This window comes from Phyllostomus hastatus, unplaced genomic scaffold, assembly GCF_019186645.2.
Source record: "Phyllostomus hastatus isolate PE091 unplaced genomic scaffold, TTU_PhHast_1.1 phas_scaffold_55, whole genome shotgun sequence".
NCBI classification, from domain to species: Eukaryota; Metazoa; Chordata; class Mammalia; order Chiroptera; family Phyllostomidae; genus Phyllostomus; species Phyllostomus hastatus.
Window position 1 is genome coordinate 12837640 of NW_025334035.1, and position 19915 is coordinate 12857554.

At 45.1% G+C, this 19915-nt stretch overlaps 1 protein-coding gene and 1 pseudogene across 7 annotated transcripts in view; both read right to left on the minus strand.

Moving 5' to 3' along the window:
* Positions 1-269: 269 nt before the first annotated feature.
* LOC123809133 lies at positions 270-5763 on the minus strand (annotated as a pseudogene).
* A 25-nt stretch (positions 5764-5788) lies between these two features.
* SLC47A1 (solute carrier family 47 member 1) overlaps positions 5789-19915 on the minus strand; it is a 64243-nt gene continuing 50116 nt past the window's right edge. For 5 of the 7 annotated variants that reach the window (XM_045824386.1, XM_045824385.1, XM_045824382.1 and 2 more), the window contains 5 exons: positions 14580-14649; positions 14214-14346; positions 9568-9662; positions 8841-8916; positions 5789-6993 (listed from right to left, as the gene is read on the minus strand). In XM_045824386.1, the coding sequence (XP_045680342.1) occupies positions 6770-6993; positions 8841-8916; positions 9568-9662; positions 14214-14346; positions 14580-14649 (598 nt within the window). In that variant the 3' untranslated portion in view covers positions 5789-6769. Of the gene's footprint in view, positions 6994-8840; positions 8917-9567; positions 9663-14213; positions 14347-14579; positions 14883-19915 lie in introns of those variants that run through there. The other 2 variants (XM_045824383.1, XR_006783986.1) reach the window with 2 other exon arrangements.

The window sequence follows — 19915 nt, forward strand, 5'->3', positions numbered from 1 at the left end:
ACATTAAATATCCATGTGATCACCTACTGTAATATCAAAATTAAGGACAAGAGACACTTAATTAGTATGCTTACTTCACTGAACACAAGACTAGATTGATGCATATCCAAAAACACTATTGCAATGCTTTTAAAGAACAGTATAAATGTCATAGTAACATTATCTTTAGATACTGCTGAACACAAGACTTCCCCTGAGGTGTGAACATTCAACATTGAAAAGCTTCACATACGAGCCCATGAAACAGTTAATCACAACACTACAGCTACTATAATCAAAGTGGCATTGTTTATAGACATTAACATTTTTAACAAGAACAAACTACTATAAAAACAAACATTTGCTTGACATTTCCACCCAATTACTTACATATTATAATGGCCAAAATGTTATAACCAATACTAAAGTTGCAAAAGCTATATCTTTTTAAGTCACATAGGTTTCCTTCAAATAAAACCGTTAAGCAACATCAAAAATACTAGTAGAGCTACTGGTTACCATTTATGCAACTTTTTGTATGCAGATCTCTTCCTGTTTATTTTATCCATAAGTCCTTACAGCTTCGGTTAAATCACAGGAAGCAAACTATTGGACAACCATCAGGCTTCTGGCACAAAGACGATTCTGTCTCAGAAGGTGTCCCTCTTCCTTTGGCTTCTAACAGCGGCCAGGCTGGTGCTCCAAGTTAGCTCTCAGGCTGTCATGCTCTCTCACTCGCCCCCTGCCTCTCTCTCTGTGATGGTTATCGAGATGCTCTCCACCTGGAGATAAGGGGGCCAGCTCTCTTCTCGTGATCTTCAAGGATCCCTCTCTCGATTGTACACTGCATGGGTCAGGGTCCAGAACCATAAGACTTGGATTCACTTCCACAATGCAATCTTGCAAAGATCTAGTAGTAACTTTGCAATGATCATCATCAGATACTTTGGATTGTTGAAGCAAAGAAATTGCAGTTACCAGTGTCTCAGAGGCCCTCACATAATCAACCATGCTGACATCAGACACAGCTCTTGAAACAGCACTGCTTAAAATCTCCCTGTTCCTAGTCACAATTTTTTCAAACTCAGCTTCACTCAACAGCATTCTTGCTCTATCTATTCCCCTTCCAGGAGGCCCACAGTCACCCCTATGGTATGATGAAGGTCGGCCACATAGATCTGTTGGTGGTGGACCCTGACTCTCTGATGTAAGCACTTCACCGTGAGCTGATGGAAGAAGAAAACCCAGGTTCACATGTGGAGCTGGCAGTGGGGCACCTGGAGGTAGTCCAGGAAGATGCAGAGGAGGAGCAAGCATAAGGGTTGGCCTGAGAGGACCAAGTGAGCGAGGGAGAAAGGGCCTGGGGGGGGGCAGGTGGTCCCTGTCACAAAGTGGACCAGAGGGACGGCTGCAGCCTGAAACTGGAGGGCATGGACCAGGAGGGAGCGAACCCAATACAGGTTGTCCAAAAAGTTACCTGGGATAAAGAACTGGTGGTGGAGGGTATTCTCAATTAGGAGACCCAGCTAAAGAAGGCAGCAGAGCCTTCCCAGGAGATGGAGGACCTGGGGGACCAGGTAGGCCTGCAGGACCTGAGGGTGGACATGATATAGCCTGTCTAGCCAGAAAGGGGACAGTGGCCCTCCTGGTCTTGCTGGCCCAGAAAATGTGTCACCACTGAGAACAGCCCCTGAATCGGCCCCATCCTCCACCACCTCGTGGAAATGCTGCAGCTGAACTGCCCCATGCAGGAGCAGCTTGACCTTCCCCAGCCATTTGTCCCAACTGTATAGTTTTCCTGAACCGCATTTCAAATTAACTCAGGAACTGTCTACTCATCGGGTTGCAACAGCATCCTGATTATGAAATTTTCTTTTAGACAACAGATCCAAAAAGGACAAACCCCTTTGACTGGCCATCTGCCCAATATACAAAAAATTTTATCTCCAAAATATGATTTATTCCCAAAGAATGAACTGATTCAGCTGTCTTCATCTGTTGCCCATCATGTCAGATTTCCAATATATAATGCAGTTCTCTTTCCAGTATACACATAAGCAACATTTTGTGCTGCTCTTGTAGTGGTGCTGCCACCAGCAGTTGGTGGGAGGGAACCCATGTAATCCTGGCCCTCTGGGGCATTTCTGTTAGTGCACATGGAAGGATGACATCATCATACAAATGTGTCTGACTGTGGTCACCACGTTCTTGGTGGACCCCTGACCACAACCATGTATGTCTATGCAGTCCATATTGTCCGCCTTCTTCCCTCAGCCCTGGCTGCCACCGCTGCCTCCTGACCCTTTCAGACTTTTAAGAAAGACTACAGTGAGGGCCAAGGCAGGCAGCCAGCACTGGCAGAGCCTCTGGTGGTGTGAGAGTTGGGTGGGGTGGGGCCTTAGGAAGTCCTCGGGGTGGGGAGAGTAGAGTTCACCAGGCTAAGGCAGATTCAGAACTGACTGTGTGGGAGGAGGGCTGAACACAGGGACAATGGCAGCTGTCCCTCCAGCTCTCCACTGAAGCCACACAACTCAGTTTCTCCCTGTATGTTGCCCCCCATGCCCCTGGCTGCTGTTCTGCTGGAGCCCAGGGTGAGGTCCTACCAGTGAGTCTGTGAGCCTGTCTTTTTAGGAGGACTCTTGGGATTCCAGCAGCGTTCTGTCTCTCCTGGACAAAATCCCCAGTGGTTTTCATAGACAGGTATTGTGCAGGCTCCACTTCCCAGCACCTGGGGCTCTGGGCTGGGGAGCCCAATGTGGGGCTGGAGCCCCTTTCTCCTTGAGGAGGGACCTCTGCAGCTGAGATATCCTTCTCAATTCTCCGCTACCACATGTGAATGTGGGGCAGCCCACTTCACATCTCCTTCCTCCCCTACCAGTCTCCATGTGGCTTCTTTTTTTATATCTTTAGTTATAGCACTTCTGTTCAGCTGGTCTCCATATCATTCTCCAGATTGGTCATTCTGTCATTTAGTTGTATATTCTATGTGATCATGGGAAGAGGCGAGCACAGCTTTTACCTACTCTGCCATCTTGACCAGGGCTCTACAAGTATTACCTCAAATAAACTCAAAATATTCTCTAAGGTTTGGACATTCCTTATATCAACATTTACCTGTCATAGTGCTGCAGGATTTCAAAGAAGCCCACCACAAACCACGCTGTGGACTTAAACCCTGTGTGAGGATAAGCAAGGGCCCATTGTGCCCCACTCTCCACTTCACTTTGAATGAACTTGGTTTGAGTTTCTCTTGAAATCATGGGTCTTATTGCTTTACATATCAAGCCACTACTATATTTGAGCTGTTCTTAGAAAATCCTCATGGTGAATAAGGATTGAGATAACTCAGAGAAAGAAAAAAAATAAGTTGGTGCTTTTAAATTTGGCTTTTTAATTGAATTGCTTACTGAAAGTCTGAACAAAATCTTTGCTGGTTAAACAAGAGACTAAACTCTCTTTCATTCTGAGAGAGAAGGGGCACTGGCTCTACCAGCCTGAATAGTAAATGGGGTGATGATAGTTGCTCAGACCCCTGAATCCCAAGTGGCAGCGATGGGGGCCGGAAGGTGTCCATTGTGGTAATGCAGCTGATCTCAAAGGAGCTTGTGGGAGCCCCGGGGAGAAGGGCAGGGGACCTTCTCCCTGGGACAGGTGCACCCAAGGGAGGAGCCCGAGCCTTGGGAAACAGTGGGGTTCCAACGGTGTCCCGTTAGCTCTTGCAGGCCCTTGCTGGACTATTCTCAGGTGTTGAGGAATCTCCTGGGGTTGCCTGGGGCAAACTCCCTCTGGAGTGTGCAGCAGTGCCACAGGGATGTCCCCGGCACTGGCTCATCTGGAGACAGGCTGACAAAGCCTGACTTTCCCTAGAAGTTTATACAGACTCTACAGATCTCAAAATTAATATGGGAAATCCTGCCTCCCAGGCTAACAAGGCCCACCACAGTCAGCCTCCTGTTACTGCTAAGGTGACCGGAATGGAGCTTCTTTGATCCTTCCAAGTTAATTTTGCATGCACCATGAGAAAAGGCCGACTATAGAATTAGGCAGAATAAATGGAAATGTATTTAATTGGTCTCTGGAGGCTTCAAAAATAGGTTTTAGATAAATAAATCAACTTAGGATGTCACTTAGGTGTCAGCCTGACTCTTAAAAGTATGTTCTTGTTAAAAATGGCTGTCCTGCCCTGGCTGGTGTGGCTCAGTAGATTGAGTGCTGACCTGCAAACCAAAGGGTCACTGGTCTGATGCCTAGTCAGGGTACATGCCTTGGTTGCAGGCCAGGTCCCCAATAGCAGGTGTATAAGAGGCAACCACACATTGATGTTTCTCTCCCTCTCTCTCTCCTTCCCTTCTTCTCTCTCTCTAAAAAAAATAAATAAAATCTTTTAAAAAATGGCTGTCCTCACTATATAGGGGAACAGTCTCTTGGAACTTGACTTGCCAAGGACAGATCTAAATTGTAAATGCTTCCAAAAAAAATGGATCCAACTATTCTGTTTGTGACACATATACTGTAAATGTGAAATAATTTTCTACCCCCAGATGGTAGTAGAATTAAAATTAATTTAAAGGCAAGCACTTGTAGGAATTGGGTATTCTAAAATTCTCATAAATATAGAAGCTAACTCAATTACTTTTCAAATTCACGTAAGTTAAAATTAATCCTTAATAAATAAAAGCTAACTTAAGTTGTTGGTTTACAAATAACAGAAATTTCTTTATTTTGCCTGGGGTTTTACAAAAATAAGAGCATGTTAATAATGGACTTTTTATGTGGATGAAAAAGGTTTCTAGAGATTATATAAAATGTTCAAGCTAAATAATGCTAATTGATTACTTCTTAGTTTTCATCACACATTGAGGTTTTCCAGGTTAAAATTTCAATGTATATGTCTCCATATATATTGAAACATGCTTCCATGAGTCTCAGGGGGAAGTTGAGGGAGGAGATAGTGTAGCAGTGGAGGGACTCTGAGACTGCAACTGTGGCTGGCTAGGGCCTAGTGTCCTGGCTGCCAGGAAACGGCTTTTAGCACCTAGGTAGAGACCTTGCCTGCCCACAGGTAGCTTTATTGGTAGTTAACCTCTGTTTCACACTACTTAATGATCATTCTATAAAGAATTAGCATTGCTGTTTGACCCTGAGAGGGCACTCAAGGGTATATGTGAGGAAGCGCCCCCCCACACACACAAACTTGAAGGTTATGTAACTAACTAAGCATGCACAGTAAGAAGCCCACGAATCTAAACGAAGAAATTCACCACTTGGCTCACGCACTGCCAAAAGCCTGGAAATGAGACAAAGGGTTCAGAGAAACCCCTGTCCCTTTAAAACCCACATCTCTTGGGCAGAAGAGGTCATTTCCATGTTGGCAAAGACATGAGCGCTCCCATATCTCGGGAGTGTAGTCCTTTCACAAATCACACTAACTGCACTATACTTGGTTCATTAAGAGACACACTTTCCTTAATAAACTTTGCATGTTACACAGCAGCAGCAGGGTGTTTCACTTACAGTTGCTGACTTTTCTGATAGCCTCTGTTACCTGCCCTTGCATGGCAGAGGCCTTGAGCAGCTTTTGTACCCATCCCAGTACGCAGCGCTCTGAACTCTGAACGCGCACTGAGGCTTCCAGAGCTAAGGGTATGAAAATTCCCCCAGAAGGCTGAATCCAATGTGGTTTCCACTTACCCTACTGCTGTGATTGAGTCTTTGTCCTCTGACATCGCCCCCACCCCCCACCCCGTCCCCGGGGGAGTTTAGCAATGGTTGTTTGTACTCCATAGCTCTAAGACTCCCCGGGTGATTTTCCAAGGCCAGGTAGAAGGGAGCATTCATAAGACCTCCTCATTTCTGAGACATGCCACACAAAACCTCCTTGATACACACCATGTCTGCCACCAAAAGCCCACGCCTGTTGTAGATAAGAACAGACCCAACAGAAGATAAACAGGGCCTGCCAGGACCCTGGCCTCACCTCTCCTAACAGCCTCTTTTCTGCTGCGTCCCAACTTCAGGATCCCTTCTCTCAAAGTAGGAAAAGGCCTGATTTCTGCCCCCAGTTAGCTCTTCAAACCCCTTATTTCTCTCTGTGGGATGCCCACCACTGTAGAAAAGATGAAGTGCTGGTTCCCAGCAGAGCCTTAGCCTGCAGCTTCACTCCTCCTGATCGCTGCCTGTCCGGTTCAGCCCAGACCAGCCATGACACCAGGCCCTTGACAGACAGCTGGCTAATCGATGCCATCGGACTCCTCTTTGTTTCCTAGGCATCTCCAGTGCCTGAGATCTGACCCCCAAATGAATATTAACAATGTCATTTTCCACTGAATAATAACCTCAGGCACAAGGAAAGCTATATTGTAACATAGTTGTATATTTTAAATAATTCAGACAGCAACAATCCTTAAGCACTCAGTACATGGGTTTCTATCAAAAAAAATAATAATAAAATACAATAAAACAAAAAAAAAAACAGCAAGTAGAACATTGAAGCCATGGATGAAGATAGTCAGCACACAACGGCCCTTGGTTCAGACAGCAGTGAATGAATTACTACTCTAATGTAATCTCACAGACATTGTCTTGGACTAGAACATAGTTTTGTACCTTAGTTCATTTTCTTCATTAGTTCCTTTCTTCTTTCAATATATCTTTGAACTCTCAGTTCTTGAAATCCATGGGCATAGTCGAATGACCTTAACTGAAAACAAATTCCCACCTTTCGACCTGTGAATTATTTGCTTGTGAGTTCAAAAGTATCACTTGACCAGACTCCTCTCTTGCCACATCATTAGGTTCTGACGCAAACTCTCACTAAAATCCCCACCAGCAGAATCAGAATGGCTCCAAGGAGCACAAGCCCTCGCCACAGCACCAACTGTCTCCCAGTCAGCCTCGTCCCGTCCTTGGGATGGACCCGAGGATGTTCTTCTCGGTGCATCTGCTGATCCAACTGGGTCTCATCTTCTTTTTCAACATCTGCCATTAAACTTTCTCCATGGCTTTCAGGGCCCACTGAGGGGAGAAGGAACTTAGTTAGCAGCTTAAAGGGACTTTCTCCATTGGTATGACAGATATATAACAGGTGATGTGTAGCATGTGTTACTGTCTGGGAGAAAGTCTGTTCAGGAAGCAGTGCTACAGTGGGAGATTCTGACTCACAGGCATGGCCAGCCCTGCTGCTGGCCTGGGGCCTCCGGGTGCCTATCCCATGGCAGAAACGAGGGAAATGTGGCAGCTCTCTCAGTTAAGGTTGTTAGGGGAAATTTTCAAGGGGCCAACACCTGTATAATCATTTCAGAAAGGAAATAAGGTCAACAGAAAGATATAATTCAAGGTCATTTATAGAACTGAAGACAGATGTGAATCCTTTCTCTGGAAGGCGTGCTAAGTACCCGGCATGATAGTGACTCTGACCCTTGGGTTTAGTCTCATGACATTTCAGAATAGCAAGAATAAGAAAAATATCCTAAAAGCTTCCCAAGAGAAAAATAAGGGCAGATAACCTCACAGAACAAGACTGAGACTGGCATTCACTTCTTAGTAAACGTGAGTTGGTAGTAGGCATGCTACAATGTCCTTGGAGCTCTGGGAGAAAACAATTTCAAATAGAATGACATCACCTCATGCTCACAAAGGCTTACTCTGAGTCAGACACTGCACTCGGGGGCTCACGTTGTGAGCCCCCGAGCCCTCTCAACTGCGGGGAGAGGTTAGTGCTATTCTTATCCTAGCTTTTAATAAATGGTAGATGGTAGTAAACTGGAACCAACCCCTTCTCTGAAGATAACTACAAAATCTTGATAAGATAAATGAGAAATGTCACCTTGAAGGTGCCAGAGCACTAACAATGTAATGAAAGGTCAGTCACCAGGCAAGATCTAGGGCAGGTGGAAACAGGGCTCCAGGGACGCTGTTGGCCTGAGGTCTCCATGGGGACCAAGCAGCACTTTGGGAAGCTTGGCAGCAACCCAGGCAAACCTCTCCACACTCCAGGTTGGAGCTCTGAAGGGCTGGATCCAAGAATTAAGGATGAACCAGAAGTAAATGGGCCCTTAACTGGTCACCTTTGGCTCAGCCGGGTGGTCCAGAAACATCCATTTCTGAAATTGTTCTAGACTGCTAATAACTGTAAGTGTTGGGCAGAAGCAAAGGAATATCCTCTCTGAAGACAGACAATATCACTTGAGGCCTCAGATTACTTTGACAGACAATTTTCAGATACAAAAGTCTGGAACACAATCAGAGATAACCAGGCACAAAGTAAACTAGACACATGAATGAGATCTGGCAGAAACCACAGAATTGACCACTGACTGTATTTCAGCCAGTCTATGAACTCAAAAGGGTTTCCGTTACAAAGCGGCAAAAAAACTGTGAGAGCATGACTGAATGCCTCAGGAATGAACCTGGGGGACTACTAAACTGATGAAAAACACATTTGCATGGTGTTCATCAGAATCAACAGTCAGAAGTCAAAGCAATGATCTGTTTAAAGCCCATGTTTGCCTGACAAATAGGAGAACACCATGGAAACAACATATGAATGTCAGCTGCCAAGATGAGCTCAAGATACGGCATCACCATGCATTAGGAGTGTCCCTAGAATGCTTGGATGAGCACCATAAATGAGCCAGGAGTTGGCTACCTGCAGTCTTTAATCATCTACAGCAGTATGTTGATGCCTGGAATTACAGCAAACAAATCTCAAGTCTATTTGCCTCAAACTGGGCATTTCTCAATCTTATTGTTTGTTTCTGAAACATTATCACCCTATTTAAATGGGGGCTCAGGGCAGCAAGTCCGGTTGCTTCCCACAGATGGCCCCTGTAGGACCACCTGGAGAGGCAGTGACACCATACCTGGGCAAAGGAAGCCCTGGGAGAGAAGAGTCCCATCCGGGGCCGTGTTCCGTTTCATATTGGCATGCACCTGAGCCTACAAGATGAAATACACAGTAAATCCACCAGGCTTTACCAGTGTTGTTAAAACATTTGACTTGACTCCCCAGTTTAGGAAAAGCCAAGCCATTGTCTCTAACTAACATGCAACACTGGCACTTCTCTAGGTCACAAGTATGGAGCCATCTTTAGAATGATTGACAGGGCTCAGTGGGTGGGGAAAGCTGGACAGAAAAACACAAGATGAGGGGGAAGATGGGGACCAAGATCATTTACAGTTATCCCTTCTTGTTCCTTCATCTAATTAAGCTATCTCCCATTTTTCAGATCCCATATTGACCCTAGAAAGTTGGAAAGATGCACACAAGTATCTTAATTAATATTTTGAGATTGTAAAAAAAACAGTATCAGGATAAATTTGATGGTGTCCCACCTATCTCTCCAGTTCCAAATTTTGTCCTGAAATTGGTTTTTTAGGCAGAGGGGTAATGGATAAAGCAAGGGTCATCTGGCTCTTCACGTCTGAATTAAATGCAGTTAAAACAATAAGAAAGTAGCCTTTGTGATACAGAGAGAAAAGAACCTTCCAAAATATGAGAGAGAGACAGAGAGAGAGAGAGAGAACACACTAATTACGCTTGTTTTCTAGGAAGGGAACCTTTCCCGGAACAGTGATGAGAATAGTTACCTGTTGACAGGCTCTTTCCCAATTCAGCCGAGCAATAAAGCCTAGAAAACACACAGCTTGACAGATTGTGCAGAGGATAATCCCTGCCCACAGACCTAGAAGTGGAAATATTTAAAAGAGGTTAATTCTATGGGAAACCGGCCACCCTTGGAGAGTGTTTCTCCTGTCTCACTTCTGAGAACCTGTGTGCACAGCTGAGCCTGAGCCAGAGACTCCTCCAGCCCTCTCCTTCAGCTTTCAGAAGGTCCCTGGGAGGCCCAGTGCTCCCTACTTCTTGGGGTTTTGGATCTCAGAACATTTATTCAGAATCATAATGCTTAGCTCTTAAGAAAAGTGACAGTTATAAGGAAATAACATTTACAGGACAAACAACTTGCTATTTCTAATAGTACTACCAAGCTACTATGCCCTATTTTCTTCAAAAATAGAACAGACATGTTAAATAGGCAGAAGTCACCAGCCTCTAAAGGACTAAAGCTCTCCCTGGAGCTGCCTGCAGAATCTTGCTCACTTCAGGAGCTCCCCAGGCAGGGCCATCTGCAGGGAGATGATGACACAGGAGGACAGGCTGACAGGAAGTGGAGCACAAGAAAAGCCTTGTAGGTCCCCAAGTACCACGCGAACACAGGGGGAGGCACCGAGGGTTGAGGGATTTGGGGTCAACTGTGAACTAATGACATCAGAAGCTCTAACAATAGCTGTGAGAGAACAAATATACAAACACACAAAGGTCAAACCATATTTAAAAAAGAACTTTGACCCACAACCTAAAGCAACCTGTTTAAACACCCAACCCCTTATCTGCAATAAATACCCCAGAAGCCAGTGTGCTGTACTTCAGTCTTATGGGAGGCCAGACTGCTCTTGCTAGGGCCAAACTAGGAAACTCAATAATGCTTTCTGCAACAACTGACCCAAGATGGCCAGCACTTGATCAGTAAGTGACAACTTCCCTAATTTTTGTCCCTGCTTCCAACTTAGGACCAGCCAGAAAAACCCACACACCCTTGATCAGTCAAACAGAACACCCCACTTCCCGTCAGCCTGCCCCCAGCTTCCCTGGGCCAGCAGCCTCCCTCAGGGCCCACCTGAGCCTTCCCTTTGGCCCGCTGCTGTGAGGCTCTCCCACTCCTCTGCCTGCCTTTTAGTCCCTGGCAAAACGCAAGCTCTGAATAAATGGCCTTTGCTTTGCCCATTTGCTTGGTCTCTGTTGAATTCTGGATCTGGGTAAACTGAAGGAACCTAGACAACCAATGGTGTACAGGTGGAGGTGCCCAAATTCAGTGCAAAGTTTTCAACTCTGCTCCTTGGTACCAGTCACTCTCAGGTCACATTTTCACACTGATGTGATCAGTGTGATATTTAGAATAGAGTTGGTGACTACCTGCCCTTCCCATATGGACTAGTAAAAGCACATACACATCAGATCCAGTGTTCCCAAGCCATAGAAACTACAAGCTCACTCTAATCATCTTGAACAGAATTTAACCAGCTGCCTCCAGCTGTAATTTGAAAGTTGTGAATTAGATTTCCAGGATTCCACCATACACCATTTAAAAGATTGCTGTTTGACTCAACCTAAGAACCCTGCAACAGGATGATTATCAGAGCCCCTTGGGCAGGGCCCAGGAATCTGTGTGTCTGAAAAGCCATTTCCTGGGAGGAAATTAGAATGGAGCTACCCACGAGAACCTGTGGCACTCTGACCCTCCTAAGGCACCTTGGGTAGGTGCACTGCCCACCCACCAGAGGTGACATCATTCTCAAAACCAGGTGGAACTATACTTTTTTTTAAAAGTGAGTGTGGCACACACTAACTACAGTCTTCTTGAAGAGGCCTCCCCCCTCCCCCCAAGACCACAACATTTTTATTAAGATGTAATTGACTTACAGCATTATATTCATTTCAGGTAAACAACACAATGATTCAATATTTGTACATACACTTGACTCTTGAATAATGCAGAGGTTAAAGGTGCACATGACTGTGCATTCAAAAATCTGCATATAATTTTTGACTCTCCCAAAATCTAACTACAGTTGACCTTTCCCATCCTCAGATTCAACCAACCACGAATAAAACAGTATTTGCAATCTGCAGTTGGGAAACCACTTTTGGAAATATAAAAATGTTGGGAACTACCCTGCCTAGTTTCAGAAGCTGTAACCCTTCATGGCTAAGGCTGAGTAAAAAGACCTTGGGACCATAAGCCACTAAGGAAACAAAGCTTATCTTCCCGGCTGGGGTGCCACCTCTGCCCCCTTTACTTCACCCTGCTTGGCCCCAGGCAGATGACTGGTCAGCTAATGATGGGTAAGATACCTCAAGGGAGGGATGACCTAAGTCAGGCATGGTCAGAAGGGGCCCCCAAAAAAGGACTTGGGGGGCTAAAGAGAAAGGGGGTGATGGATCATCACCCCTCAGCCTTGTCATAGCCTGAGTCCTCATTCTGTCTGTGAAAAGTCCTTAATCTCTTGGCTGATTTATTTCCCCTGCCTGATTTAAGCCCGAAGCAATGCCAGAGGGCAGTGCAGGCCTGGGCAGGTACAGGCAGTTCCCCAGGGCTATCAGGCCCAAGAAAGAATGCATAAAATCCTGTGAAGACTGCTTTGTTAAGAATGCCCTCAATTTTCTGGTAAGAGTCCGAGCATGAAATGAGTTTGTTTCCCAAAGTTTTAAGGCCCTTTAGTTAACTGACCCTGACTCAGAATAAATAAGCCCTCATAGTTCTTTGAGTGTTATCTATTGTTTGATCCTTACTGCCTGACACTGATTGATGAGCTTTACCTGTCTTCCTGTGTGAATTGAACCCAATGGAAGCCCATAGAGGAACAGGCTCAAGGCCCTTCTGCTTTGAGAGATTGGCCACTTTTCCTCCCCAAGCAGATCATGTCTTGGTAAACTTATTCTCATCTGTGATGTCCAGGGTTGGGGGGTGGGGGCTCTGCTGGACAAAGCTCCCCCACACAAAAATACTGGTTTTTATCTGTGGTTGGTTGAATCTACAGATGTGAAATCTGAGGATTTAAGGGGCTGACTGTATTTATTGAAACAAACCCGCATATAAATGAACCTGAGCAGTTAAAATCTGTATTGTTCAAGAATCAGCTGTATTGTGAAATGATTACCACAATAATTCCAGTTAAGATCCATCACCACCCATAGTTAGTGTTTTTTCTTATGATAAGAACTTTTAAGATCATCTCTCTTAGCAACTTTCAAATATACAATGCAGCCAGTCACCATGCTGTACATGACATTGCCATAACATTTATTTTACAGATGGAAGTTTGCACCAGAATTTAAGTGATTCTTAATTACCTGTACTTTGCACATAGTATGTATGTTTGTTAAATAAGTTAGTGATCCTAGTACAGTACTTGGGACATAGATGCATCTATATTTTTAAGTGGATTCCTCATATATTTCCCATAGCTATATACCATTGTCAAATCTAAAAAATGAGTAATGCTAGGAACTCAGTTAAATGATTTTCTGCACTAGGATGCAAGCCCAGTGAACTTTGCATTGGCAACTCCATTCTTTATATATTCCATGTATTTTTCATTAAAATATTATTGAACTTGAGAAAAAATGTGCAATGTAATGGGACACTTTGGACTGAAAGTTCATTTGAGGTATCAAATGACTCCTCATCCCCTCTGAACCTGCCAAGTGCTAATGGATGAAAACAAACCAGGCTTAAGTCAACTTCAGTGTCACCCAAAGGTAATGTTTTCAAACTTCAATATAATCATTGACTAATTGTCAATGCCTTCCAAATTATTGTTTTAGAAATCAAAGCTGGTCAGTCATTTCTTTCTGTACTTTTAAAAAAAATTAGTCTGGTAATTTCAGGTCCTGTAGATTAAGTTCTTTCCTCCAAATGGATTAAGATGATGAAAATGTCCCCTCCGCCCTGCCCTCCCTGTGTGCTGTTCACGCATAGCACACACATGGCCTTGCAGGGAGATCCAAGAACACAAGGCTTAAAGGGCTGCACCAGGCCAGAGGGGGAGGCTGTAGAGTGGCGGTGAAGGTGACCTTGAGGGCGCACCTCGGGGACCATTCCCTGTGAGTCCTGCCAGAGGCATCGCCGGCTCGGGGCATTTGCTCCAGGATGTATGCAGCCACCACGGGTGCTCCTACCACTTCTGTAAGAACCACACCAAGGGTGTCCTGTGGCTCCCCCTACCACCATCCCAAAAACTCCCATGTGGCCAGCTTTTGACAGCCTCAGTCAGTCCTGCAGACTCCCTCTCCAGGTCTCACTATACAGAGCTGACCCCAAAGAGCAAGGCTGGAACCACAACAGGCACATCTCTGAATGGTTCCGCAGCAGCCCCTGCTACTGCCCACTTGACATGGACACTCGATGCCATCCCACAGGGGATGAGTAGAAAGGCCACGCTGCTGGCTACAGTGGGTGAGCGTGGGAGATGGCTCACGCTGTTAAGAGAGGCGTGAGCATGCAGCCCTGGGCTGCGCTCCCTCCCGCCCCCCCCACCCCGCCAGCCTCTGACTGGCACAGGATGAATGTGGAAAAGCTCCGAAGTGCCAGAGCTCTCAGTGAAAGCCTACCTGCTCTAAGAGTCACTTCGGGTGATGAGAAACTCAGCCCTGCCCACCTGCAGTTAGCGCTTACCGATCACTCCCAGTCTGGTTGTAAACATCAATGAAATCCCGATGGGGAGACCAATCACATAGTACCCAATGGCGTTAAAGATGGCTCCAACTTTCTGGTTCCCACTTCCCCTCAGAATGCCACCGCCTGTGCACTGTGGGCAGATAACACACCAGTGTGAACAGTGCAATGCCAGGCTAGATGACCAGCCCCCGCCTGAGCGGTCCCATCCGCCATTTGTGGCACTGCCACATGCAAGTGTTCTTGGAAAGCAATAGGAAATGTTTGGTATTGCCCACCCACTCCGCTTCTCTGTTTCATTTCACCATCATCAGAAGCAGCACACACATTGTAAAGGTGCTTACGGGACAACTGCATAATACTTACAGCCAGACTTTCAAAGAGATGGGAAACAGCGTAGATTGGAACCACTTGAGCCACGAGAGTGATGATGTCTCTGTTAGCAAGCAGAGTACATGGGGGTCATGAGCAAAAGCCTGGAGCAGCGAGCACTGCGGTTCTCCGGGGCTGGCCCTCAGAGTCCATTCAGGGACCACGCCACTGCTCCTGGGCCAGTGGGGAACCACCTCTCCATAGTATCTCACAACTTTGAGAAGAAATATATAGTCCATTTGGTCAATGTAGACAGTTAAATCCAATGATTTGGTCCCACACGTGCCTTCTGTTTGTCTGAATGAAGCACAACAGAAGAGTTAAAGTTCCGTCTGTGGAACAGAGGTTGGCCAGTTATAAAGGCCACAGACAATTTACAGAATGGTCCTTTGTTCCCAGAAATGGGCCCTAATGTTGTCTAAAGCCAGTCACATGGATTTGAACATCCGCACTTGAAGGGAGACTACATAAATGCCGCCCTGACCCAGGGAGGCGGAAATTTCAAAAAAGCCTGAGTGACTGACAAGCAAACTCGAACACTGTCTGGCAACTAATGCTTGTTGCATGAATTAATAAGAAATCTAGCACTGAACAAGGTGATTACTGTCCTCCCCAAAAGGATAGAAATACAGCTCTTTTCTTCAAAACTAATTTTATTTTTGACTAGACAACATGTGAAAATGGTTAAAAGAAAAACTATGAAAAAGAAGTCAAGAAACATCTGTCTTCCACTCCTGCCCCAGTCCAGCCTTCCCATTACCACCCCTCCCCCACCAGGTGACAATTCGTTTCACTGTCTGCATTTGTTTAGTGTTTATGAAAGATAAGGAAATACAAAAATATATGTTCTTATGTTCCCTTCTAGACTCTATTATTTCATATTGCAGTATTCTCTACATGATGTTCTGCACATTTATTCTTCTATTTAGTATATTACATTCAATTATATATTCCATCAAAATATATTATTTTTAATGTGCTGCTGAATTCTGTCCACTAATATTTTATTTTGGATTTCAAAATTCATATTAATAAGTGACATTGCTCTGTGACTTTCTTTTTTATTGTGCTAACTTTGTCAGAGTTTAGTACCAATGTTATTATATTTGCTTCATGAGCAATGTAGAAACTGTCCTTTTTCAGTTTTCTGGAATAGTTCAGACAGCATTGGGATTACCTAAATTTGAAAGGTTTTATACAATCCTCCTTTGGAAACCTCTGGGTTGGTGCTTTTTGAAATTTTAAAATATTTTTTTTTTAATTCCAATCAAGATGTTGGCATAGGTAAATGTGGTACTCACCCTCTTCCACAACCACATCAAAACTACAACTAAACTACAGAACAACCACCATTCAAAACCATCTAAAACCTGGCTGAACAGAAGTCCTACAACTGGGGAATTAAAGAAGCCACATTGGGATAGGTAGGAGGGGTGGAGACGCGGAATGGGCTAGCCCCACGCCCACCTGTGGTAGATAAAAATAGGGAGGGGCATCTTGGCTGCTGAGGCCCCCAGCCCAGCTGGCCAGTGCCAGTGCCAGGAAGAAAAGTCCTCATAACTTCTTTCTATAAAAACCAGCAGGGATTGAAGTTGAGGAAGACAAAGGGCTTCAGAAGTCCCAGGTAGTTCCTCTTTTTAAAAAAATTTTTAAACAGTTTATTTATTTATTCTTAGTGAGACAGGAAGGGAGGGAAACATTGATCAGTTGGCTCTCACACGCCCCCAGCGGGGGACCTGGCCTGCAACCCAGGCATGTGCCCTGACTGGGAATCATACCTACAACCTTTCAGTTTGCTGGCCAGCACTCGATCCATGGAGCCACACAAGCCAGGGCCCAGGCAGTTCTTCTTAAAGGGCCCACACATGGACTCACCCAGACTCACTCCCTTTGAGCTCCCACACTGGAGCAGTAGCTTAAAAGGCACCAGAGGCATATGAAGAGGAAATGAGTTGTCTGGCATCAGGGCAAGAACTGGGGGAGCAGCTTTTTCTCCCAGCAGAAGTGCTGGCAGAGGCCATTGCTACTTTTCTGAGCCTTCCCCCAACAGAGCCAGCAGGCAGGCACCATATTGGAGACTCCATCAACCTGGCTCACACTGTTCACCCCGCCCTGATGACTCTGAGGCACTGCCCCACCCAATTTGTGGGCCCACTCAGGCTGTTTCCAGTGGTTTTTCCATATGTATTGCCTATCTTGGGTCATGTTTCAGATTTTCCTAAAATCTCTCAAACAAGCAGCATCTCCTCAGTAAGCCCCTTACCACATTAAGTGGCCCCAGACCCAGCACTAGCAGCAGCCAGTCTTGGTTCACACCTTGGCCTCACCAGGGCACCTCCAAGCCCAGCACAAGTAGCAGCCATCTGCATATTGCTTTGTAGCTCATGCTGGATGGCCCTGGGCAGAATACAGGTGGTGGCAGACCTTGCCCTTCACCTCCCAGAAGGCCCCAGAGCCAGTGCACCCAGTGGGCAGCTTCAGGTCACATCAAAGCATCACCAGCCAACCACCTCCACAAACAACAAACTCAGGGTTGGACTCAGCAGACATCAGAGCCCCACTGAAATAAATCCTGCTCTGTGGCATGGGCCCCTGCACAGCTCATCCCCCATGGTGGTTGAAGGTCAGCAGTAAGTGGTCAAGACAGTCAATGAAGCTGATCAGCATGGGGGTAAATACCTCCCATTGATGTGCCAACAGCAATCAAGGCCCAAGTACAAGAGAATAATGTGCATAGCCCCACATGAGGGGCACAACTCATGTGCCCAATTTGGGTAATTAGGTAGGCTATGTCACTGGACCCTACAGAACACCAACTACATTAGGTCACTCTACCAACCCTGAGAGATGTAACACCTCTACCTAATACATAAACACAAGCACAGGGAGGTTGGAAAATGAGATGACAAAGAAACATGGTTCAAATGAAAGAACAGAACAAACCCCCAGAAAAAGAACTAAACAAAATAGAGACAAGCAATCTACCAGATGCAAAGTTCAAAATACTGGGCATAAGGATACTCAATGAACTTAGCAAGAACTTTAACAGCATAAAAAAGACCAGTCAGAAATGAAGGATACATTAACTGAAAGGAAGAATAATTTAAAGGGAATCAACAGTAGAGTAGATGAAGCTGAGACTCAAATCAGCAATTTGGGATATAAGGAATATATCCCTTGGGATACAAGGAAGCAAAAAAAGCCCAATCCTAACAGCAAAGAGATAAAAGAATCCCCACAAATAAGAATAGTGCAAAGAAGAACCTCTGGGACAACTTTAAGTGTACCAATGCTCACATTATGTGGGTCTAGAAGGAGGGGAGAGCAAGAAATTTAAAATCTATTAAAAAAATAATGACATAAAACTTCCCTAACTTGGTGATGAAAATAGACATAAAAGTCCAAGAAACACAGAGAGTCCCAAACAAGATGAACCCAAAAGGTCCACACCAAGACATAATAATTAGAATGCAAAGACACATCATAATTAAAAACAAAGGGAATCTTTAAAAAGCAAGAGAAAAGCAGTTACCTACCGAACTCCCATAACACTGCCAGCTGATTTCTCAACAGAAACTTTGCAGGCCAGAAGGGATTGACAAGAAATATTCAAAGTGATGAAATCAAGGACCTACACTCAAGATTACTCTACCCAGCAAAGCTATAATTTAGAATTGAAAGACAGATAAAGAGCTTCCCAGACAAGAAAAAGCTGAAGGAGTTAGTTAACTACCACCAAACCAGTATTACAAGAAATGTTAAAGGAACCTTTTAAGAAGAAAAAAACATCAGGGACTTCCAACCAAGATGAAGGTGTAGGTAGACACACTGTGCCTCCTTGCACAACCAAAATAAGGACAACAAAAATTTAGAAACAACCAGTACTGACAAAAAATTGAACTGTATGGAAGTCTGACAACCAAGGAGTTAAAGTAAACACATTCATCCAGACTGGTAGGAGGGGCAGAATCAGGCAGCCCAGTGGAGAGGGGTCACAGCAAAAAAAAAGTGGTGGCTGGCAGACCTTGGGCACAAGGCAGCAGCTGGCAGACCCCAGGCATGCAGGTGGTGGCTGGTGGACCCAGTAAGGTGGCGGATTATGGAGGGGCATGGCACACAAGGTGGCTGGGAAGATGGCTGGCAAGGTGACTGGCAGACTGGGCAGTCCCACATTCATGCACAGATAAACCAGGCGAAACTAGGGAGCAAGACAGACCACGCAACCCAGGCTCTGAGTGTGGGGAAATAAAGCCTCAAATTACTAACTGAAAACACCTGTGGGGGTTGAGGTGCTGGGAGAAACTCCCAGCCTCACAGGAGAGTTGATTGGAGAGACCCACAGGGTCCTAGAATGTACACAAGCCCACCCATCTGGGAATCAGAACCAGAAGGGCCCGGTTTGCTTGGGGGAAGCAGCAGAAGTGGCTGAAATCTGTCAGAGAGCAGAGCAAGTGCCATTGTTCCCTCCCAGACCCCTTCCCACATACAGCATCACAACACAGCCCACATGGGTTGCCCTGCCCTGGTGAACAACTAAGGCTCTGCCCCTCACTACATAACAGGTGCAACAAGATTAAAAAAATGGCCCAAATAAAAGAAAAGATCAAAGAAAAGATCCAAAAAAAATACAACTAAGCGACAAAGGGATAGCCAACCTATCAGATGCACAGTTCAAAGCACTGGTGATCAGGATGCTCACAGAATTGGTTGAATTTTGTCACAAATTAGATGAAAAAATGAGGGCTATGCTAAATGAAATAAAGGAAAATGTACAGGGAATCAATAGTGATGGGATAGTGATGGGAAACTCGGACTCAGATCAATGGAGTGGACCAGAAGGAAGAAAGAAACAATCAAACACAAAAGAAAGAAGAAACAAGAATTCAAAAAAATGAGGACAGGCTTAGAAACCTTCAGGACATCTTTAAATGTTCCAACATCCGAATTATAGGGGTACCAGAAGGGGAAGAAGAAGAGCAACAAGTGGACAACTTATTTGAACAAATAATAGAGGAGAACTTCCCCAGTCTGGCAAAGGAAATAGACTTCCAGGAAGTCCAGGATGCTCAGAGAGCCCCAAAGAAGTTGGACCCAAGGAAGAACACACCAAGGCACATCAAAATTACATTACTCAAGATTAAAATGAAGGAGAGAATTCTAGAAGCAGCAAGAGATAAGGGGACAGTCACCTACAAAGGAGTTTCCATAAGGCTATCAGTTGATTTCTCAAAAGAGACCTTGCAGGCAAGAAGGGGCTGGAAAGAAGTATTCCCAGTCATGAAAGGCAAGGACCTACATCCCAGATTGCTCTGTCCAGCAAAGCTTTAACT